The sequence below is a fragment of the Clupea harengus genome, chromosome 1 (genome assembly GCF_900700415.2).
Source record: "Clupea harengus chromosome 1, Ch_v2.0.2, whole genome shotgun sequence".
Lineage (NCBI taxonomy): Eukaryota > Metazoa > Chordata > Actinopteri > Clupeiformes > Clupeidae > Clupea > Clupea harengus.
In genome coordinates, this window is record NC_045152.1 from 31745879 (window position 1) to 31770078 (window position 24200).

The 24200-nt window shown below is 43.6% G+C and overlaps 3 protein-coding genes and 1 non-coding gene across 8 annotated transcripts in view; 2 read left to right on the top strand and 2 right to left on the bottom strand.

The window, feature by feature from the left end:
* Positions 1–1227: 1227 nt before the first annotated feature.
* On the bottom strand, positions 1228–12280 carry ndel1b (nudE neurodevelopment protein 1-like 1b). Its single transcript, XM_012839735.3, has 9 exons — positions 12120–12280; positions 7670–7766; positions 4716–4869; positions 3502–3650; positions 2923–3059; positions 2430–2603; positions 1909–2003; positions 1633–1775; positions 1228–1425 (listed from the first exon to the last, which is right to left on the bottom strand). The coding sequence occupies exons 2-9, from the start codon at positions 7753–7755 to the stop codon at positions 1335–1337; spliced, it is 1029 nt and encodes a 342-aa protein (XP_012695189.1). The 5' UTR covers positions 7756–7766; positions 12120–12280; the 3' UTR covers positions 1228–1334.
* A 1241-nt stretch (positions 12281–13521) lies between these two features.
* On the top strand, positions 13522–17086 carry LOC105910968 (ER lumen protein-retaining receptor 2-like). Its single transcript, XM_012839736.3, has 5 exons — positions 13522–13791; positions 14741–14841; positions 15025–15183; positions 15289–15541; positions 15796–17086. Exons 1-5 carry the CDS (start codon positions 13701–13703, stop codon positions 15828–15830), a joined length of 639 nt encoding a protein of 212 aa, XP_012695190.1. The 5' UTR covers positions 13522–13700; the 3' UTR covers positions 15831–17086.
* A 2784-nt stretch (positions 17087–19870) lies between these two features.
* LOC105910957 lies at positions 19871–21005 on the bottom strand. Its single transcript, XR_004164647.2, has 3 exons — positions 20872–21005; positions 20303–20395; positions 19871–20013 (listed from the first exon to the last, which is right to left on the bottom strand). It is a non-coding gene; the product is annotated as an uncharacterized LOC105910957 (transcript).
* A 485-nt stretch (positions 21006–21490) lies between these two features.
* The window catches only part of spag9a (sperm associated antigen 9a), a 32679-nt gene continuing 29969 nt past the window's right edge, over positions 21491–24200 (top strand). For 3 of the 5 annotated variants that reach the window (XM_031576444.2, XM_031576447.2, XM_031576452.2), the window contains exon 1: positions 21492–22028. In XM_031576444.2, coding sequence (XP_031432304.1) covers positions 21729–22028 — 300 coding nt within the window. In that variant the 5' untranslated portion in view covers positions 21492–21728. Of the gene's footprint in view, positions 22029–24200 lie in introns of all 5 variants that reach the window. The other 2 variants (XM_031576431.2, XM_031576436.2) reach the window with 1 other exon arrangement.

Here is a 24200-nt window from a genome sequence, read left to right on the forward strand (position 1 = left end):
ACATGGAACAAGGAAAGATGAGGTTACTACATGTCAGAGACACGTTTGCTCACTAACTCGCTCATTCAATCACTCGCTCATTCAATCACTCACTCACTCACTCATTCAATCACTCACTCATTCATTCAATCACTCACTCATTCATTCAATCACTCACTCATTCATTGTAACAGCCAAACTTGTTAACTAATAATTGTATTCAGTACCTGACCTCATGTCACAAGATGACTGCAAACCTCATCCCATGCAATGACCTGTACCCCTTCACGAATGACACTCACTCCTGTTCAGATGCGAAGACAGTGATGAAGGTGATGAAGATGATGATGAGGATGAAGATGAACTGATAATGCGGACATTGGTGGGTTGTCTAACCCAGGACTAGTAGCAATGGGTTCTGTTTTCGCTGCAGGTGGTTATTCCAGGCTGTTAAACGTCAGGAGGTCTTTCGGCCATATTTCAGCCAGACCATCTGCTGCCATCTCTTGCGCTCTCTCTGGACAACCTGGCTGAGCCAACAGCTGTCCTGTGTCATTTCAGTCACTTGTGTGGCAGGGAGGAGGGTCCACCCCAATACCACGTGCACTCACTCACACACACACACACACACACACACACACACACACACACACACACACACACACACACACACACACACAGCATACAGTATAATGAACTGAGAAAAAAAAAAAAAAAATCCCTTTTCAATTTTTAAATACATTTGCTAAATACATTTCTTTTAACTGTGCAAAACATTCAAATGCCAAAAAAAAGAATCAAATGAAGCTCTTGCGGTCAGACAAGAAGACCTTTGTCACGTGGAGCTGGTTTGTGCGAGAAGAGCCGGTAGCTGCTGAATGTCCACACGAGCTGTGGTGAAGCGGAGCACACACCTGACATGAACCTGCCAGACAAACACCAACAACACTGCCTCCTTCCAACACACACACACACACACACACACACACACACACACACACACACACACACACACACACACACACACACACACACACACACACACACACACACACACACACACACACACACACACACACACACACACACACACACACACACACACACACACACACTAGTGCAGTATAGGCCAACTTGCATTGTCCTTGCACAGTCTTTTCTCCATTTTCTCTCTTCACTACACACACACTTACTGGCCTTTTTCCAATTTCACATTTTCGCACACTCAAGCGCTCTCGTTCATCTTTCTCTCTATTGTCTTGGCCATCACACTTTTGCACTCTCTTTTAAGTGTCCTCTCCATGCCCTGTTCATCTGCTGGGGGGTGGGCAGGCAGGCAGGCAACAGTGGGTCTCTCACACGCTAAGGGGCAGCATGCCGGGGGGCGACACCGTCCGTGGGGGGGCCATGGCTGTCAGGGAACTGTGGTCCAAACCGTTCATGGTCCTGAACAGCAGTCGCCATGGAGAAAAACAAAAACACACACATTAAAACAACACCACATCGAATCCCCCCCCCCCCCAGAGTGCTAACAAATACTGGATTCATTTATGGCAGGAAAGAATACGACAGGCGAGCAGAGAGGGCCACTGGTCTCTGTAAGGACCACACAGGTGTACACTGCTATCACAGTATGACAGGGGAGGCCCTTACGGTTTGTCGAAGTAGGTGGTGTGCAGTGAATGTGAGAACTTGGTGGCATTGCTGTTGATCAGGTTTCCGTTCCCCGTGTAGTTTTTCCTCGCCGTCTGGTCCTTGGCAAAGTTCCTACAGGCGGCGAGTTTGGACTCCAACGCCTGCAGACAGGAACATTCAGTTTCACTGCATGTTGGGACTAGACAGGGCTTCACAGCAATGGTGAAAATTTAGCAAAAAAAAAGATTTTATATATATATCCCTATATATATATTTTTATCTGCCCAAACTTACCCCAACTTTTCGTAAGAGGTCTCCAACGATGTTAAGAGCGGAGATTCTGGCAGAGGGGGTCAGAGCAGAGTTTCCACAGTTCCCATTCGTCAACACTAATGAGAGAGGGAGACAGGGCCAGGGCAGTGAGACAGGGCCAGGGCAGTGAGACAGGGCCAGGGCAGTGAGACAGGCTCATTCAGGACTTTGGAAGTTAAGAAAGCAAGAGAGAGAGAGTGCGACTGTATGTGTGTGTGTGTGTGTGTGTGTGTGTGTGTGTGTGTGTGTGTGTGTGTGTGTGTGAGAGAGAGAGATGGAGAGAGATAGGTTGGCAGATAGATACAAAGTTAGATAAATAGACACACACAGAGACTGAGACAGAGAGAGAGATTTATTGTGCTTTGGCAATGCTGTAGTGTTTTGGTCAGACTAATAAAACCCATTTGTAATTTGAGTGAGCGAGAGAAAGAAAGAAAGAAAGAAAGAAAGAAAGAAAGAAAGAAAGAGAGAGAGAGAGAGAGAGAAAGAGTTGTTTCTGTTACCTTTCTGAGTGATGAAGGGGTGCTCTATGTTCTTGCCGACTGGAGTGGCCGGCAGGGAGAGCGACGCCTGCACTGCTGTATCCATCTTATCGATGTCCAGCGTCGGCGAGCTGGGCGCAGACATCCGCGTGGGGTCAACCGTCCTCTCCCGAACGGCCAGCTCCTGCCTCAGGTCTGCAGGGAGAGGAGCAGGCAGGGGAGACCCGCAACATTAACATGATGAGCAGGAATATGATGAGCAATGGTTCTTGTCTTTCAACTGATGTCCGTGTAGATCAGCTGGTAGAGCAAGGTAACTGCAGCTAAGATTATGGGGTTGATGCCCAAAGGATTTCCTGATGAAAATGTCTATCTCTACTGTACCCCAAGTGACTTTAGATGAATGAATGTGAATGTGAATGTACATGAGCACAGGGGAGCCCCCTCACCAGACCACAGTCCACATGAAGGACAAAGCAGGAGAGTAAGGGAGACCGAGTTTCCCCGTCAGTACCTCTGGCTTCGTCCTTGAGCCTCTGCACAGACACCAGCAGCGACTCCTTCTCGTCCAGCTCGCTCTCCAGGAAGGCGTTCCTCTCGATGGCCTGGTTCAGACGCTGCTCAAAGTCCTCCAGGGACACGATGGTGGCCCTGAGGCAGAAAACACACGTCAAGACACCCACACACACACACACACACACACACAAAAAGCCCTGAGTACACACAGTCTATGGGTGGGGCTCCGTGCACAGGCAGATCTGTTGGTCCTGAATGCGTCACCACTCAAGGGCGGATCCTAGGGGGGAGCTGGGTACAGGAAGTCTCTACTTGGGAGTTCTTTCTGAGAACCTAAAACAGGGTTTTTTACGTTCCAGATCTGTGGGGCGTTTCCAGGACATGCAGCAGGTTGCAGTACGCTCTTAGTGGAATACTCCCCTAGAGTCTTTCCATACAGATGCACATACTACACCGAATTAAAAGAGGGCTTCCAGCTTTTCCTCAGCACTTGTATGCACCGGATATCCTGCTTTGTGGCATAATCCCTAGAGCCGAGGCCTATGGGCGTGCAGATGCGTGTGGAATGTGTGACTACCTCTTGGCCCTCTCCAGGTCGTCGTTGGCCTGCTCCAGCTCCCTGACGTATTTGTGCAGCTGTTCCTTGATGCCGCGGGTCTGCACCAGGTCGTCCTCCAGCATGGAGGTCTGCTTGTAGCTCTGGGCATATTGCTGCTCCAGTTTGTCCTGGAGAGAGATAGATGAGAGAGAGAGAGAGAGAGAGAGAGAGAGAGAGAGAGAGAGAGAGAGATGAGAGTGTGTGAGAGAGAGAGACCCCTTTATCCTGGTGCATACCCCTCTACTGGGGCAGGAGCTGACAGGGGCATGGAAGGACGAGGAGGAGGAGGAGAAAGATGGCAGCCCATCCCTGCTTCCCCCAGACAAGTTAACCTACTTTCCTTTCACTCGTTTCCTCCCCAGTGCAGAGCACTCCTCTCCTTCCCAACCACTCCTTTATGCTCTGGGGACAACAGACGACAGCGGCCTGTGGCCTACATCCTCCCGTCATAAGAACAAGGTCAAACACAGGTGTATTCCTGAGCCTTTGCACTCACTACACTACACCCATTATTTGGTTTTGGATTAAAAGATCCTGCTCTACCTGCCTGATGCAGTGAGGAAGGACCAGTGTGTCCTCTTCAGATAGTTACAGTATTTGGGAGACAGGAAGCGTGCTCACCCATGACATGTGCTGGCGAGAGTGGGCTCACTAGTTTAGGCTCATTTTATCTGTGTTGATCCTGCCATCCAATTACACACACACACATACACAACACACCACACAAACACACATACACCACACACACACACAACACACAAATGGATATCTGCCCATCATCTACACTTTGCGATTGGATTGGGTCAGGTCACAATTACCAATTATTTAATTTGCTCAACCACAGTGCAACCTCAGGCAATTCATATAATTCATTCATAGAATCTAACAACAGAAGGTGAGGACAACAAAAGCCCCGGCACGGAAGACATGGGGAAGGACACAGAGGCAAGACACGCCTTGTTTTGGGCAACCCTAGTATAGATGACCCTATAAATCAACCCACAATGCAAAGTCTAGTTTGGTACATGTTTTTTTTTTTTTTTTTTCATTGACACTGAGGACAGTATGCTCACTAGTCCTATGGATGTTGTATAACCCTATAACCCTATAATACAACCCTCCCAAACTATCCCAGGCAAAGAGTGTGCGTGTGTCCGTCGCTTCCGACAGACTTCCAGGAGAATTCCTCCTACCTTCAGGGAGTCGACTTCGTTCTTGAGCCTCTGGTTCTCGGCCTGCAGGTCCCGGATGCGGTGCTCGGCCTGACACAGCTGCGCCTCCAGCTCGGCCTCCAGCTCCCGACTACCCTCCTGGAACTCCTGCAGCTCTTCCTGGGCGTCAAGGCAACTGTAGTGGTGGAGGGGAGAGGGGGGGGTTGGGGCGAAGGGGGTGTTAGGGTCAATCATTCACTTCATAGTCCAATGCCTGCATTGCTTTAGCCTTCTGCCAACATAACCCCCCCTCTCCTCTTCTTGAATTTCTATTCACGTGTTATTCAATTCTGTCTGACGAGACAAGACAGACAAGACTGAAGCAGGCATCTGCTCCCGCCGGAGACAATGACTTACGGCCACAGGGCCCAGTTTAGTGATGCAATAAACAGCAGGGCCAGCAGGCACAGCGGCAGGACAGGAATACAACTCAGGTCATTAAAATCACAGGCAGGAATAGAGAGGAGAGGAGATGAGGAGACCCTCTCCCTCGTGTGCCACAACACACGCACACGCACACAGAAAGGAGACCATCTCCCTCACGTGCTCTATACCCAAGCTCACATCATAAAACCACACAGTGACTAAGCTACAGTGAGAGAACAAAAAAAGAGACCGTCTCCCCCAGGCAGTCTATATCCACCCTGGCACCTGCCAACACTTATGTCACATTTTGAGTTGATGCAGAGTGCTAGTCAGCATGTCAGGCCACAAGGGAGCGTCTGGGCTGCGTCTAAAAAGAGCCGAGGTCGAGCTGAGGTGCCCGGGCCCATGTGTGGGTGCAGATGGGTCTGAGGGTCCTGTTCCGTGTGACCTGTCCGAGGTCGGGGGTCAGGGGTTAGTGGGGGAGTGGATGGGGGGGGGGGGGGGGGGGGGGGGGGGGGGGGAAGAGCTCATTTTCAGGGGCTGTGTTTGCCAGTGGTTGGCCTGGCAGGCTGACTGTGCTCCCTTGAGCTGGCAGTGTGCACTAGCCTCAAATAAAACGGCACAGTCACACTTAACTCCGCACACTGCAGCGACACCCAGGCTGCCTCGTCAGCACACACTTAAATAACACCCCGCCAGGAAAACACTCAGCAAGTCACGCCAACTGGCACAAAGCTTCTAGACCTTCTTCTGTTCACATGTCAAGACTTAGAGGACTGTCCTTAATGCTTCTCCAGCAGATGTAGTCCTTGCTAGTGTGACCATTTCTGTGTGCTTCCGAAGAGAGAGGCACACTATGTCAATATCAAAATGCTTAGCCTGGCAATAAAAGGTAGCAAAAGCAAAAAAGGTAACTGCTCAGGGAGAAAATGTTCCCTTCTCACATTTGTGGCGTCTGAAAGAGGTTACAAAAGTTGCAGGCTTCGCGCTATTTTCCTTTCCTGCCTCAACAGGAAATTCTTGGGATTTTGAAACACTTCCTGTGGTCCACCGGAGCCTGTTCTGGCGGAGTCTCGGAGCACGCTGTCTGACTCCACTCAAGCATTCATTGTGGTCATGTCTGTGTGGACGTGTGTGTGTGTGTGTGTGTGTGTCAGAGAAAGAAAACAAGAGAGAGAGAGAGAGAGAGAGAGAGAGAGAGAGAGAGAGAGAAAGAGAAAGAGTGTGTGTGTGTGTGTGTGTGTGTAAATATAGTTTGATGGAACAACTGGGCCGTCAGACAGGCAGAGCCACTCTCGCATTAGCATTCCCCCTGCAGCAGCACCAGCAGCAGCAGCACCTGTGCGGAGGCCCTCCATTCCACTCCACAGCTGTTTCACACACACAGGAGAAGCCTCTACTCTGAAGCACACAGTTCGCTCTCCTCATATGGTCACAGGGAAGAGAAAAACATCTCCTTGCAGATGACAGGCCCCATATACTTCACAACAACCATGATCATGTGCGGTGTAATACACACACAGGAGTTTTTCTTTCGTTTACTAAAATAGATGCAGTAAAACAAAGACTACATCTCAGATGACACAAAGTCCAGTGCAATCAAAATCCATATTCCTCTGTTCAGAAAAAAAGAATGGAGTAGAAACTCTAACTACTTGGGTTGGACACTGGCATTGTGTCCACATTATTATGTAACCCCGATGGTCTGAGCCTGTTGGCAGTACACTTCAGAGGCCACAGCTCTGGGTTAAGCTCTTTACAGTAAGTCTGCGCACATATTCACTGTGTACAGTACTTCATTCACTCTCAAGCAGGTCTCTTTGTTCCCGAGGAGGTCTTAAAAACTTGAGCTTTCACAAGTCACATTCGCCTCCCGTAACCTCAGTCAGCTGTGACACCCGAGACCGCACAATAGTGAAACTTCCTGACTTAGCCGGGCTGCTGACTAAAGGTGACGGCCGGGTTTTGACAGGTGACGTGAAAGTGAGTGTGTGGCGACTCAGGATCCAGAAAAATGCAGGGGAAAAAAAATGACAGGCTGGCATCATGTGACATGCCCGTGACGCCATAGCCTCGTTTGTGTTTCATGTCAAGTTTTGTGAGCAGACAAAGGAGGTTGTCCTTTATGTAACCGGCAGTATGAGCATGCCTGGGTTCACGCTTGGATGGGCAGGTATGGAAACACAAGCTGTCTGTCTGTCTGTCTGTCTGTCTGTCTGTCTGTCTGTCTGTCTGTCTGTCTGTCTGTCTGTCTGTCTGTCTGTCTGTCTGTCTGTCTGTCTGTCTGTCTGTCTGTCTGTCTGTCTGTCTGTCTGTCTGTCTGTCTGTCTGTCTGATTAGAACCCTTGAAGAAAGTAGCATGGGAACCCCTGGTGAAAGTCTCCTCAGGGTTTTGCCACAGAAGAAAAAAAACAACTCGCTTGTAACAAATTATAACCTTAACAATCCTATTACCATTACTTAGACACTAATTAGTCCACAGTGAAGTGAAAGGACTTGAGTGAGTTCCAAGCTAAACACATGGTCTAGGCACTTTGAGTTGACTTTGCTGACTGAGAAAAGAGACCTACCTTTTCTTGTACTTTATGGACAGATTTTTCCAGTATTCAATTTCTTCATCTTTTGAGGAGAACTTGGGCATCATCTCTGTGTCCATGGTAGGAAGGCCTGTAGGGAAGACCAGACATGAGAAACACGCCTGTGAGGTTGAGTGCCGTCTCAGTCTCAGCACATCCGGCCACACACCCGTTCATGTCATCTACGCACAAACTCTCTGAAGGCTGATTGTGTGAGGCAACTTCCCTCTTCCACCCTGGTCAACAGTCACCCCCTGACACTCAGTGCTCACATGAAAGACAAGCCACACAGAGTCTAACTGCTACAGGACAAATAGCCCTTTGCTTTAAAGGCATACCACTGACTCTGTGATCTCCAAAGAGGGTCCAAGCAGTCGTACTGTGGTTTCATCTGAGGTATTTATAAAATCTGAGGAATTTACGACAGTAAACTTTCTGTGTGGGACTTTTTCTACAGCCTGTTGAAGATGGGAATGTTGCTGCGTTATGCAGCGGAGGTATGCACAGAGCCGAATCGACCTCTGTGTAAAAGCGAGAGCCAGAATGGCGGGACAGGACTGTGACACAGCCTAGCAGCGACCCACAATGAAGGAAGACTCTACTGTGTGGTCAGAACACGTCGCTAGCACAAATCTGACACGATAAGCATTAACATGTTGTACATAATGCGCACCAAATTTGCTTGAGTTGGAACATTGCTATAAACGTGCACGACTAGTAAGAGTCGGCTGACACTTTTTCTTCTCTCTGCTGGGTATCAATAATTATGCACAGCTTTCTTCTTGTTCAGTTTGACACACTATCTCTTCATGCATCTCCTCACACATTTAAAAAAAAAAAAAAAAGTGTTTAACCCTTAATATAGTCAATGTCTGTGTTAGGCACGTCCGTCGTCAGACTGATAATGATGTCAAATTGATCAAGTGATGCGCCTCACTGAAGTCGAGAATATTTCTTTCCTAGAGTTTCTGCGTCGGAGCTCCGACTTCAGGTGTAGGTCATGCTAGATGCCATGTTACAACCGCGCCTCTGCTACCGAAACGCCGGCATGCAGTCTAAAAAACACACACTGGGGCAGCATTATGCCGGCTTTGTTTGTCCAGTGTAAACAGGCAAAGCTGCCATAATGAGGGGTCTTCTTAACGCCAATACAGCAGGATCTCTGTTTAAAAGGGCCTTTTGTATTTTGCACAGGGAGACCTCAGAGTCTGATTTTGGTTCATTGCTGCCCTGTCCTTAAATGCCATGTTAAACTAAGAGGACCCAACGCTCAAATCTCAGTCATAAGCTTATTGCAGTCATGAACACTATCTCTCTGCACTCTTTGCACTACTTTCCTCGTGGACATCAACACTGTCACAATCAATGCACACTGTAATATAGGGCCAGATCTATTCTGTATCTGTATACACCCCACTCCCTGTGAACATGTTCTCCCTATGTGTATTGTTTTTTACTGTGATTTATTTATGTATGTATGTTTGTGAGCTAAGTGTATAAGCTACTGGATGCCCTAAATTTCCCTCGGGATTAACAAAGTATCCATCTATCATCTATCACTTTCTTTTCCCCTCCTAACCGCCTCTTGTTGAATACACCCAGCGGGCAGAAGCAATCAATCTCATTAAGATTCTTGATCACTAATTTCTGTGAATGTTTGCAGTGTGTGTATGTGTTTGCCAGTGCCTCATTTCTGCTCATACCTCATTTCTATTGGCATCCACTTTGTGTAAATGACGCAATCCTCCATGCCTCCAACCCAACAACCATGACCTGGGGAGCGGAGATGTCCTCGCCAGGAGTCCAAAAGCTAAAGTGTCTTGACTCGCTTACAGATCCCTTCAACCTGAGCATCACTTGGAAATAGACACTGTGCTGTTTCAGAGAGAAAGCTCGGGTCGCCTTCTCCTGTATAAATATCCGTCATTAACTGAGTGCCCTAATCCTCACTGGCACACAAACCTGAGCATGGCAAAGGTCCAACTCTGCCACCAACCTCTACATGTGGCTGGCATCAAGGATGGGGTGCATTTTTTTTCAGTCAACAAACCGCTCAACTAAATCAGCGGTGGTAATGATGGGGCATTTATCAATCACACCCAACAGGTGAGATAAGCCATACAGGCTTTAGGTGCTCACCGCAAACACCCACCCAGTCATTGTAGCCCTTAATATTGGCTAATATCCACAGTGTGTTTAACTTAAGGCAGCCTAAGGCTATGAAAGGGGAAAATCACAGGCTCAAATTAGCAGCATTAGCTCAAAGGCAACACCGATCCCATTTTTCGCACTAATGATGTTTGGCAAAGCAGTAGTGCACTCTTCAAACAGATCGCCTACACGCCGAGATAAAGGTTCACTCTCCATGGAGTGAAAACAACTTGAAAGAGAAAAAAAAAACAGAGTGGTTGGTAGAATCTAACAAAAGTATGGAGTTGCAGACTAGCTGCTGTTGCTAAGACAACACTGTTGATAAACAAACCCATTACGGGCATGTCATTTCCTTTGAATCTTGCCAAATGACGCAATTATGGCAGTGCAATGGAACCTCAGCTCTATAAATAAAAGCCACACAGTTATTTAACCTAAGTGAACACTATAACATCTGGCAAAATGAATAAACCTCTTTCATACATGTCCCTGCTTCCTGTTGAGTGTAAAGGCAGATACCACGCACAGAGACACACACACACGCACACACACACACACGCACACACACACGCACACGCACTTCCTAGGCTGTATTATTTGGTTCTGCGTATGTTATTGACAATAAACCTGCTAGTGATCTTTACACTGCTCTTAAACAGTCATTCGCTAATGAGACATTGATGGAGACCATCACCAACCGCTCTGCTTTCCACTATTGCAGTGACTGGTCCCAGATATCCTTCAGGTCCTACAGCCGAGCCATGTGGATGCCTGAGCGATGGCATGCAAGCTCTGGGCTCACATGGAGCAAAGTAGGGCGCTTCCTGTCACTGGCCTGCTAGTTCTGCCAGCATGTTTTCTGCCAAGGACTACAGGCTTGCTCACACACACACACACACACACACACACACACACTCGCCCATGGCAAGGCTTAATAATCTTCCCAGAAAAACCAACAACAATCCATCCCTAGATGAAACACAAATGAGTAGAGCAGAGCTATGCAGCAACAACGGACAGTGAGAGGATGGGTGTCTCACGAGCCTCTTGTGTCTCCCAACCTAATATGAAAACTTCTAGGAAAGTTTGCACCACCTTGCAAGAATTGAAACGCCTTATTTAGGTCAGACAAAATGTCTAACATGTTTAAATGCTGGGTGATATTATTAATTTTCTCCTGACCGTCTGATATAAATGTAGTTATTCTAAGGTGAATGTATTATAGGGGTATTTGAAATATGTTGATGAGTCGGTCAAGATATTCACATTCTGCACAATACAGAATCCCAAAAAGTATGCTAAAAACGTAAGTGTCTGTGTCAGCTGTTTGCGCATTTCAACTGCATGAAACTACACTGGATTATATATTTCTGGCCCTAAAAAATATAAAGACATCTACAAACATAAAAGAGTATCCCTTTGCTGTAGAATAACATTGTTAACTCCAATATATTGCACACATTAGGTAAATAATCGAACGTGTAGAGTGTAAAAGTAGACTGGTACTTGTGACATGAGTGTGTAAGTCACATACATTAAAATATAGGTACTTACTAGAGTTAAGGGTACAACATATAGCCCACAGCACCACAGTCAACAGCCTTGCATATGAACCCTTAAATATAGTAACACTGTATGGGGAGAGCATAGCTTTCATAAACACTGCTAACAATATCACCTTACTGTGGCAGTTCCACCCATAGTCTGTGATGCACTAGCATCACAAACAATAACACTGAACTTTTTTCCCAAGAGTGTAAATTAATCTTTATTTGGCAAGCTTGATTGGCTTGATTAGCAGGGCCAAGGCGGCCAAACCGGTGGGTTGTTCTCGTCATGGTTAAGGTTCCTGGGGTTTCTCCAAATCAAGAGGGCTACTAGCATCTCTTTACATGAACAAACATAAATGTACTCGATACTCATTTAGACTGCAGTGTATCGTTAGCTTTACTATAGCAAGTTAGCGTTGTGGCGTTCATTAGCAAATAAGGTTAACGTTAGCTGACTGTCCTGTCAGTACGTTACCTGCTAGCTAGTTATTGCTATAGCAAAGTTAACTCTTATGACCTAAATATGTTTACCCTACCAGAACGACAGTTTCACAAAATGCTGGGTAACTGGCACAACATAGCAAATTGCCGTGAGACGGATAACATAATCTGTATATACAGCCGGCTAGCTAGCTAACGTCATCATACAAAAATGAAAATATCTCAGTTTCATGTCGTAACACTGGCAAACAAGGTGTCATCTGACATCGACCACACAATGATATCTCTCAGCTTCAACATACCAATAGCCGACTGGTGATGGTGAGGACTTTCTTCTTATGTTTTTTTTCAGCTTACAGTTACAACTCCCGTTGCATCTTACTTCGATAACAGTGTGTGCGTGTGACCTGGCCGGCTGACTGCCTCGGGTGGATCTGAAAGCGAAGTGCCAACGCGTCTAATGTTGGAGATGTGAAAACGTAGTTTCCGGTAAGAGCGTCATGACATCACCAATGAAAACGTGCTAATTCCCGGGAAATATTGCATATTGCATATATTTTCAATACTAATTTCGATAGACGTAACAAATAAATAAATAAATAAACATATAGTCTATCGAAATTAGTATTGAAAATATATGCAAGCATTGGTAATTAGATACGTTACTGAAAATGGAGTAGACAAGTGAGGTGTTATATTGTCTGATTCCCCAACCCGGGATCGGATCGGTATTTGGATACATTGTAGTTTGGATTATATTGTAACCATGGGAGGTCGCTGATGACCCAGTGATGTGATGTGACCAAAAAAAAAATAGGAAGTCGGCTAGTGGTTGGAAATACGATGGCATTCATTTATTCAAGTCAATCAAAAGATCAAGTGATCAACAGGCTAGTTGGTACATATGAAACAGCGTTAATCTTATGTGTGTGGTGTGTCTTGATTGATCAGAAACACTGACCCACTGACGTCAATCTAGGATTCGAATGAAATATATTCAGAATTCCTCTCCATATTCAGGGACATTATTAAGCACACCTGGGCAATTACAGGAAAGCTAATGTAAATTAAGTACTTCTCTTACAAAGTAATATCACGTTTTAAAAAACCGAAAGACATCTATGTCCACAGTAATACAGGGAATTGGCTCCATATTGCATCTGGTTATTGAATTACAATCTGATGGACACCTGGTTTAGTGGTACACTTACACTTCCAAACATCCCCACAATATTGCTGGATGTGAAGTGAATGTAGGTAAGTAACTAAATAAGTAACAGTAACACTTTATTTATATAGCACTTTTCATACGAAGAATGCAGTTCAAATTGCCACAAAATGTAAAATAGTAATGAATAGACCCCACAGTAATAAATAAAGATAAATCGCACAATCCAAGGGGCATAAAACGGAATATCATATAAATTACCCACACCGCTACATATAGGCCCACTATGCCATCTCCTGGTTCAGGACCAAAGGGATATCCTCGAATTATTAGTAAACTAAAGCTAGTTGTCGAAGGCAAATCAGTGGGAAAAAAGCGGATATGTAATTTTTTATACAACTAATTCTATATGTTGCAATTACAATAAATAACAGCAGACGTGTTGTTTGTATATTTAAAAAGGGTGTCAACGTGACTCCACGTCACCTCAAAAAACCTAAGGTGGGCGGTTCGAGTAGCAAAATCTCACGGTCTATCTTTTCCCGGCTTGCATTGTATTTTAACTTTTGGCCACGTCCCCCAGGCCACGTCGCTCCTGCTTCGCCATATTCCTTTGAATAAGGCAAACACTGAGAAGTTTACAGGACCGGGCTATCTCTAGTGCTAAACAAAACAGGCTTCGCTGATTCCAGCAGGACTGACTTACGAGTCAACAATGAACGTCTTTAGACTTACAGGGGATCTCTCTCACCTTGCAGCCATCATTATTCTGCTTCTCAAGATATGGAAAACCAGATCTTGCGCCGGTAACGTTAAGTCTATACTTAACCTGTTACTTAGCTCTTACAGTAGCGTTAGTTCATTTGGCTCCTCTTTTTAAGATAGAAGCAGTAAATCAATGTCCAAGCAGACACATGTATTGTAACAGTTTGCTGTAAACTGACTTGCTACACTGCTCTAGGTATTCTTGCTAATAGAGGCCTTGTTAGCAAACGAGCCCGCTAGGTAGCTGGCTAGGAAGGCACAGTGACATTTTGGGGGAAATTATGGAAGTGCCCAGTCCCGTCAGAGAAATAACAATCACACTGTATTGCGGTGTTTTCGAGGGAAGAAATGGGTGCAATTTCACTGTTGTCCTGTAATATTAGAGGTTACCTACCTAGCTAGCAAGCTAATCTTATCTCTTCTGAATTCAGGACGGCTAGGATAGCGAAGTTATCAAGTGTAACTTCGAACATTGGGAGCTAGCTCTGTTGATTTCTACAACAAGCTTAAATAAACCTTCACATACTTAAAGCCTACCAGTAAGACTAATTAACAGCAAGCGAAATATTGCGTTCGATTAACTAGGCCTGGTTGGCTTCTGACGTGCATATAGCTAGCCGTGAAGTGGCTACCCCTAGTCCTCCCCGGACTTGCTTGCATCAGGACCACTAATCTTAGCAAGCCTTTTGCTGCTGCAACTACCATTCCCCCATAGCCTCTACATTTCGACCACGTTGTTTTTCCACAAACTCACAGTGCTAATGATCGCAGCTTGTGTGTATTTGTGCTTGCTGGTGTATTGATGCTTCCACAGCAGACCAAGTTTAGATCGTTCCATATGTCCCTGCATTCGTTTAATTTCATTTAACAGTTTTAGCCACTTAATTAGTTGCCCAGCTCCTTTGGTTTTGATTGTGTTATATAATAGACACTTCCTTTTTCTCCAGTTTGAATTGATTTACTATAGACTAATAAAGTGTGCATTTACAGGTATCTCTGGAAAGAGCCAGATTCTTTTTGCAGTGGTCTTCACATCACGTTACCTGGATCTCCTAACCTCGTTCATATCCCTCTACAACACGTCCATGAAGGTGAGGCATTTAACATGGTTGTGACCTTACAACAGATGTTTACTAAGCTAAGTGCCAAAGGCTGAAAAGGGATGTTTCAGAATTAATTTCAGCATGACAGTATTGATAGGCAAGTAATTGCTGAATCTGAGTTAAAAATAACTCTCCCTCTCTTTGCTCTATGTCTCTGTTGCTCTGCTACAGGTAATCTATATTGGCTGTGCATATGCCACTCTTTACTTCGTATACATGAAGTTCAAAGCCACCTATGATGGAAACCACGACACTTTTAGAGTGGAGTTCCTTTTGGTTCCTGTCGGTGGCCTGTCGTTCTTAGTTAATCATGATTTCTCTCCTCTGGAGGTAAGACTGAGTAGTCTTCTTGCTTTCTTTCTTTCTTTATTTTGCTGTGTCAATCACACTGACTATTTGTCCTTGTGGCTACATGCAAATGTTGTTGAACTATAGATCCTTTGGACTTTCTCCATCTACCTGGAGTCTGTGGCCATCCTGCCTCAGCTCTTTATGATCAGCAAGACTGGTGAGGCCGAGACCATCACCACCCATTATCTGTTCTTCCTGGGCTTGTACCGAGCCCTCTATCTCTTCAACTGGATCTGGCGTTTCTACTTCGAGGGCTTCTTTGACATGATTGCCATTGTGGCTGGCCTCGTCCAGACCATCCTGTACTGCGACTTCTTCTATCTGTACATTACCAAAGGTGAGTTCTGACAGACCAGCTGTGCTAGGAAAGGTTTTCAACCAGATGAAAGGATGAAAGAAAATGTCTTGATTGGCAACTAGATACTAATATTATATACATTTATCATGTGTATGCCTCAGACTATAAATCTGCATGAAGTAAGACTCTGTGGTGGGTGACAAATATATTGACAGGATTGACTGATTGGCTGTCTCCCTGGCTAATCCAATGAAAACTTACATTAACTTCTATGGTGTTTTCTCTGTTTATAGTGCTGAAAGGAAAGAAATTGAGCCTCCCAGCGTAAGTGCCAAAGACCTGAGACTCGTACTCCTGCTAAACTGATTGGAGCTAGTGTGAGATGCACAGAGACAGAGCACACAAAGGAAATGCCACAAGCTTTATTGTGAGTATCTGCGAGTTCTGCCAAAATGTTCCGGAACACAAGCAAGGATTCTCTCTGGTCTGTGAAGCATCTGGATGTCTGTTTTTGGCATCTTGCCTAAACTTCAAAGGACAAAAAAAGCTTTTGTATGTGTGAGGTGTCTTCTTCATGCTTTAGCATCACAAAGGGGCTGACATGATATGATCTGTATTTAAACTGTATACTTAAATACAATGCACAAATCGATAGGCATAAAAGCACATTAAGCAAAATGTGGTGTTTTGTTTCAAAATATTCTACAGGACATATTTACAATCCTCACCCCCTAATCCTTGTAGAAGCAATACTTTATATAAATTCATATAACAGCCAAATTCATACCTTGATGAGCTACACTGTACCTTTCTGTTTATCTAGAGCCTATGCGAGCCTATGTTTTTTTTTTTTTAAATTGGTTTTGAAGTGTTCCATAGTTAAATACTGAGTAATTGAACAATAACAGATTTAGTACAACAACCCTCCTTATGAGCATTAGAGACTTAGTTCCCAGGCAGGATCCATTGCAGACGTAATATAGGAGCAGCCTTTGCTGAGCCTCTAGAGCAGTGGCTGATTATAATGGGCATGGATCAAAAGCCTTGCAAAGCATTGTCATTAATTTGATGTTCCTTGGCACATCTTTTATACCTATCAGATCACCCTGCCACAGCCTTCTTTCGCACTGAACCTTGGTGGATTATACAAATTGTATATGGGCTCCATATTGTGATATATATTTTCCCCAATTGAGGATGTTGTGGATGTAATTCATACATACTAATGGTATATAATATTGTACGGCTATGAATAACACTATCATTGAACAGATGTTCAGCCAGATATTTCTCTTTGTAATAATAATAATATAGATGCAGTAATTTATCTTTGAAGACGCTGTGTAATTGTATACAGTGTGTGCATTGCAGAGTTCCTTGAGTTGTGAAGCTTTAAAAAGGAGAGTGTGTGTGTGTGGCATGGGTGAATATGGCGATTGTCAAGGTGTGTGTCTGTCTCTCTGGCCTTTTCCCAGTAGAACATTCTTCCTTGTTCTCCCCATTTTGGTCATTCCTTGACATTTATTTTCTTTTCTTTTTTGTATTGCTACATGGTATCAGCTCCAATAAAAATCTGTTTTTGAACACTGCCTGTTTTTTTTTCTTTTTCTAAGATACATTTATTAAAAGGATTTTTCAGATTCTGGAGTGTAACAATATATAGTATACAGATATAGACTGATATACAGTATAGTATACAGATCAATGATCACAATAGGCAATATTACAGGACATTTAAACACAGTAAACCGTTTCAGACAAGGCCTTACAAAGTACAAACCATGTCCTTGAGGCAACATACAGTACAATTTTTATGTATAAGGAAAGCTCATTCAGGATGTGTTTTATTTACATCCCTTAGCTGCATCATTGAAGTTATTTACTAAATTCAGATCCTTTGCGAGTAGTGCAAGACCATTTTAAGGTGCAGCATATAGTTTTTCACTGGGAAAAATGTCAGTCATTCGATAATGCCATCCTAAAGTTAGTGGTCAACAGTGCAAACCAACATTTGAAACATGAAGTTGAGATGTAACATTTCTGCTTAGACATACAGCATATTACTGATTAGAGTCTGATAAACATACCTCCACGTAGCAGAGCGAAAAGCTAAGCATAAAGAAGAATAAAGATTTCTTTGGGGAGAAAACGGTAAACTGGCTCGTAAACTAATCTTTTCAAGCAGTGGTCATTGTTAGAACCTTGAATGACGGAACACTGCCATAATGCTCTCTACACAAAGTTCCAGTTATTGGCACATGACCTCTGTAGAATTCCAAGAAATTGTCCAATCCAGGTAACAGTAGTTCATTTGAGCGTTGCACATTAAAAAAAAAATGATTTTTAGGCAAAAACAAAAACAAGAAGTTCTAAAAGTCTATTTTCAGAAGAGAAACACATTGAGCTCTGGCTATGTCATTTCTAACCATTCTGATTGTACTGCTCTGACAGCATGTCCGTACCTTCACAGATGGTGAAGAATATTCACATCCTGAACATTAAAAAGGCACAGTGAATGCTAATGGTATAAGCAAACTGGTGAAGAATGCTCTTGCATAAGGTCTAGTTAGGGGGCTTTGGAGATCAGCATAGTGTTACTTACCACCATTTACTACCATTTCATTTTACATTCTTCAAATAATGACAGATGAAAAAACAGTTGACACAATAAACTAGAAAATATAGGAAATATAGATCAGGTGCAAATAAAAGAAAACGTCTAAACAGTATTTTAAAATACCATCAAATAACCAGTTGAAGAAAAACAATCATTTACAAAGTTTCTTTCATTCACTTATTTTGATTGCTGATTCTAGTTAACAACCTGAGGAGTGGCTGAAGTACCGGTGGTTCTGTAGCTCAGCTGGTCGGGGAAGATGTCAGCAAAGTCATGGTACTTGTACCATAAGTCTGTTTGGATCAACATGTCTGCCAAACGTAAATTAAATCATTAAAGTTGCCTCTTTGTGGAGCCGTAGATAAACATCTTATTTGGAGGTTCTCTTTCTCAGTCTATTTTTGGCATTGAGAATCTGTTCCTCTTTTCAGATGGGCTTTGGAAACTAAAGGAAAAAAACACAAAGAACATTTTGTGTAATTAAAACAACTATTACACAAATACATAGGAAATTAACTCTATTAACTAATTATTAAAACAAATGACTAAAATTACACCATATACATTTATTCAAACTCCAATGAATGTGTTAAAAGCATGAAGTACAATGGTATAGCTGTTGTGCTTTTTAAGTCCAGGGCCATACAAATATTAGCGATATGTTTTGTGATACTGTATCAATTCCCAAAAACATTATAGTTTACATGCAAAGATTCCTGGCAAACAGTGGTTTTGTGTTGTGTTTGAACTCTGACTGCTGGATAGCAGTCTTGTTCTGATTGCCTCCAAAATGTGCACTTTTTCTACTCAGATTTTATGCATATGGTGGTGTGTTCTTTACACTATGACAGTTTTCCTAAAATCTATAAATTAGACATCTATAAATCTATAAATGAATTCCAGTATATCGCATTGCTTACAGTATCGCAATATATTGAATCATAAATCGTAAGGATGTATATCGAATCACCAGTTTCTTGCCAACACACAGCCCTAACATACATATCATGATTAAACTTAAACCAAAAATCACGAAAATCCAAGTACCGTTTGCCGTAGCACAACTGGTATATGCAGGAGGTAGTGATGTAGCCGGCAGCGAGGAAGGATGAGACAAACACTGCAACAATGGCCAGGCATCCCAGAGTACAAAGTAAAGTGGCACCTCCCACAGCCAGTAGGAAAACTGTGACAAAACAACATTGGGGCAATGTTTTTATGTCTGGAAAAACTCACGTGTCCTATCATTTCAGGAAACAGGATTGTGGCAAGACACAAGACATAGACATATGTAACTTGTGTATCGTTATAAAAACACAGAAGTAATAAACTGTGAGTATGTAAACTGGAAGCAAATGTTTTGCTTTGTCATCATAGTGTAAGACTTTGTTCAGACCAATGACTGTATAAAGAGTCGACTAGGACCAATTAGGCAGCTTCCCACCCGACCCGTAGTGAGAACAGGTAAAACATTTTCCACAAGAAATGACACTTTAAAATAACTGACAACCTCGTAATGTGCCTAAATGACCGACATTGTCCTTGTGTCTCAAAAATGAGGGTCTGGTAAAACTGGGGTCTTACCCATTATTTCCTACAAGATTATACAGTACAAACAGTATCTCTTTAGTTATGATGCTTGCTGCACTAAACGTTTGTCAGATGCACCCCATGTTATCCCCACTTGTGTTATTGCACTGTACTGTCATCCTTATTGAAACTTACCCTCCACGAAGACAAGAGTCATTGCAGTGGCAGCAAATGTTACAAGACCAAAGCCAAGAAAAAGTCCAACAGGAACTGTGGCCATTATTGCAAAGACCACTAAGGTCAGTGCAATTAATGGGTGATCATTCAGGTATCGTCCCACTGGAGAGTTAATAAACTCTTCAATCTAGTAGAATAAAAAGAATGTGTCATCTCTATGCTCTCTTCAGGAAACACACACACACACACACACATGGATTCATTTAACACACTTCAGGATACTTTTGTTGTGAGTGGAATAGAGATGGAAGAAATTGGACTGGCTCTACTAGGGAGAGGTGATGCTTCCTCTTTTAAATTCCCATCATTAACAACTGAAAATAATCTGTCCTGTTTATGTGTCATTCACAATGTGCAATCGGGCGCTGTTTTCACTCAGAGGGATTTTTTGGGATGCATAGCGATGCACTTCATACCCTGGTATCGATGAGTCTTTGTTCCATCAAGGAGCTCAACCTGTTCGACATTCCATCTCGAGGAGGAGAAGGTTCATTATAATACAGCATACTCTGGGGTAAGGAAAAAAAAATAATTGAATTTTTTAAGACAGGTTACTTTAAAATGTATTGTACCTACTCCTGCCTAATATTTATAATCGTCTACTAATTGTCACGCGCTGACTTACACCTCAACCGGTGATGCGCCCAACAGGCTGAAGAACTACTGTTAGTGTTATTAATTACACGAGTTGTGCATATTAGAAGTCTACTACATAAAGTTTACCAGTGACCAAGGTGATATGACGATCCAGTCTATCCCAGGCTACTTACAAGAACATGTCAACTGCTGCCAGATGGGCATAGCTTTCTGAGACTATGCCTTTAAATTAGCTCAATCAAAAACCATAGCCTGGAGTTTAGCAAACACCAGTGGCTAACCAGGGCATAGTGACCAGTACCTTGCTTGCAGAGCAACAATAATGTTTTTTTTTTGTATCCACATATAAACTATCGTTGCGCAATGTTTCAATGATTGGTCTACTAACCATGTATGTGCTTTTTCCGTGATGATTAAGTTGTTTACAGATGTGGACTTCCCACACATCCACAGCGAACAAGGAAGCGTAGGGAGGGTTGACCTATAAACGAAGTACCGCGAGTTTATGGAGATCATGTGACGTGACATCCGACGAGGAGCCTTGAAATAATAAAAAAAGGCTTTAACCTAATTATAATGGGGTTTCTTTTGATTTAGTAATGAAGCAAATAGGCTAACGTAAATATGGGTCTGTATTATTGTGGAGGAAACAAATGTGGAGGAAACAGATGTTTAGACAATTTAAGACAACTCAATTTTGTTGTCAGTTAAACACAAACTTCCATTTCTCAAATTCACTCCGACTATAGAGACATTTTACACTTTTACCTTAGACTTTAATATTTTCAGTGGTGTCCCAAATAAGATAATAATGGCCAGCACACTTAGGCCTAATAAATAGTTATTAGTAAGTCAAGTGCACAGTGTATGCTAGGCCTATGTTTGACCGGTGAATAGTTACATTCTATTCAGTTCTATAAATACACTGTTATCACATTAATACTTGCATTAAAAAAAGACATTCACAAAAGAAAATCACATTCTCCACTTTAAGAATATGACGTCATCACGTGATTGTCTGAACATCAACTCAGCTGTTGTGGGTCTATGGGAGAGACTACGAGAAAATATTCCACGTAATAGGCTCCATCAGCCACTTCCCGGGAGGGACTGTATGTAGCAGGGGCATTGCTGGTGAAATTTGGAGAGAAAGAAGGGAATTGTCGCACCCACCTTACAGTAACAAGCCGTATTGGTGGAGGAACCGATAAAATACGGGACATATTTGCGAGAGGAAGGGAAAAAATGGAGTTGGAGGACGGAGTTGTGTACCAGGACGACCCGGGGACAACGGCTATGATGTCGGAAAGGGTCTCGGGCCTGGCCAGCTCTATTTACCGTGAATTTGAAAGGCTCATAGGGAAATACGACGAAGACGTTGTAAAAGAACTTATGCCGCTTGTTGTCGCGGTGCTGGAGAATCTGGATTCTGTTTTCGCAGAGAATCAGGAGCATGAAGTCGAGCTCGAACTGCTCAAGGAGGACAACGAGCAGCTCATCACCCAGTACGAGCGGGAGAAAGCACTAAGGAAGCATGCAGAGGAGGTGAGTCAAAAGGGCTCTGGTGAGAGGATAGGGAGAATGGAGCGATTGATGGGAGAGAGCGTTTTTGATGCAAGGCCAGTGATGCTCTCCATCACTGAAACCTAGGCATCATTGTTTGCACCTGACTCGCTCTTACACGTGTGCCGACTTGTCCCACAAAAGAAGCACCAGCTTGAGGAGACCAATGAAGCTAGTAGCGTTATTCAATAATTGTTTACATATAGCATATGCTTTTCACGTTTCAGTTCTTTGGTCGTAGCCTTCATTTCACGAGGGCATGCGATTGCGTTGGTAGCTGGAGAGGGAATTGTTTTGATCCAACATTACCTGGATCTTCAATGTGGACAGCGAATAAGCGACCTATCATATCAAATGTATATACATTCTATTCAGAATCCTACTCAATTCTGTGCCAGACCGGTGGTATAAACAGGCCGATGTTTGTCTAATTATCATACTGTGTCAAGACTATTTCTAAAGAACCACATTGCATGTTCGTAAGGAGTGGCAGGACCCACTGGCACAGTCTAACTGTCAGCCACATCATCAGCCAGGTCTCAGTGAAAGTGATGCCACTGGACTATCCTTGCGCTTTGGGGAAATGGATTTAACGAGCTGAAATGTGTACACTTGCTCCCTGACTAAGCCAATAAAATGGTCAAGCTGAATCATTAATCCAGAAGAGCATAATGTGCCCAACTCAGCCCAGGGTGCAATGGATGTCATTTGAAGTTAAATTTCATTGAAGTAGTAATGTAGTAGTAACGTAGTAGTACGATGTTCTTTTTGTTGCTAGCGTCTCCATAACGCTTGTGCTTCACTTGAAGCAGTAACCATATGTTTGCCAATTGTGTCTTATGAAAAAAAACAATCATGTTGTCCCCTTGCAATAATAATTGTTTTTCAATAATTAGTTGCTCTCACATTTACCATACAACCACACTTTATTTCTGTTGTCCATCCTAAGTAGATACTCTTGCCATTGTGAAAAATGTCCACTTGTCAGTACTGAAGACAGAAGCAGTAGACTTTTAGATGTATCATCCCTGAACCAATTCTCATGTTAAAAATGGTCCGCGCCTCAAAGACAACACTTAAAGTTGAAGCTGGTGTTGAGAACATGACAGCATTCCAGACTGGGTCCTGGGCAGGTGAATGACTCGGCACTTTTGCTTCAGTCAGGAGAATGAGCTGTCTGGAATATGATGGACTTTATACTGTAGAAAACCTCTCTCTTGTGTCCTCTCCTGGTACTGTTGGAAGCGTGGAGCTTGTTGCCACCACCTTTTTTAGCCACACGCATCTCCCTTCAAGTATGAAGCGGCACGTTAATCCACGAAAGAATGAGAGGCAGAGTTTTTTAATTTCCTGTTGTGATTCTCATGACAAGTCAAGGAAGTGTCCTGCCCTTAAGACATGCCTTCAGGCCTCTTATTGGAAGTCTAGATGCCTCTAAAGGCTCTTCAGAAGGGAGACCACACAGCTTGATTTTCAGTGTTTGCATTGGTCTGCCCCGTCTGAACTATTTGTGGGTACTAACATTATCAAATAATTTGTAACACAAATACAAACACGCAGTGACACACAGCTTCTGTTGTCATTTTCTCCATGCTCCGGGCACTGAAGTAGCTGTGGCGCTTGGCAGCCAGTGTCACTTCCCTGGTCGGAGCCGTGATTAGAGTGAGGGTGACACTGAGAACCACAACACCCAACTCTACCCCACATCCAGCATCTTCAGGAGTCCCCAAGAGCAGCCCTGATTCCCTGGAATCCCATGCCGGCTTCTCCTGCCTAGAGGGGAACTATGCATATATGCCAAGCTGGGCTGCTGTTACTTCCAGGTCATATGATCCTTTGTTGTGACGGCAGTTGTGAGAGCAGGGCTTCCTTCCATGTGTCTTGGTTTTGTTCGTTCAGTCTTGGGGATTTTCCAAAAAAAAACTGTCCCCCTGCTTTGAGAAAGGGTGGCATTTGGAGCACCCTCTCTCCCGTTACGCTGTATTGATTTTATTGTCAGTGATACCCCTTGTGTTCATTTAGCCTACTGATCTGCCTGCTGATTTTATTGTCAGTGATACCTCTTGTGTTCATTTAGCCTACTGATCTGCCTGCTGATTTTATTGTCAGTGATACCTCTTGTGTTCATTTAGCCTACTGATCTGCCTGCTGATT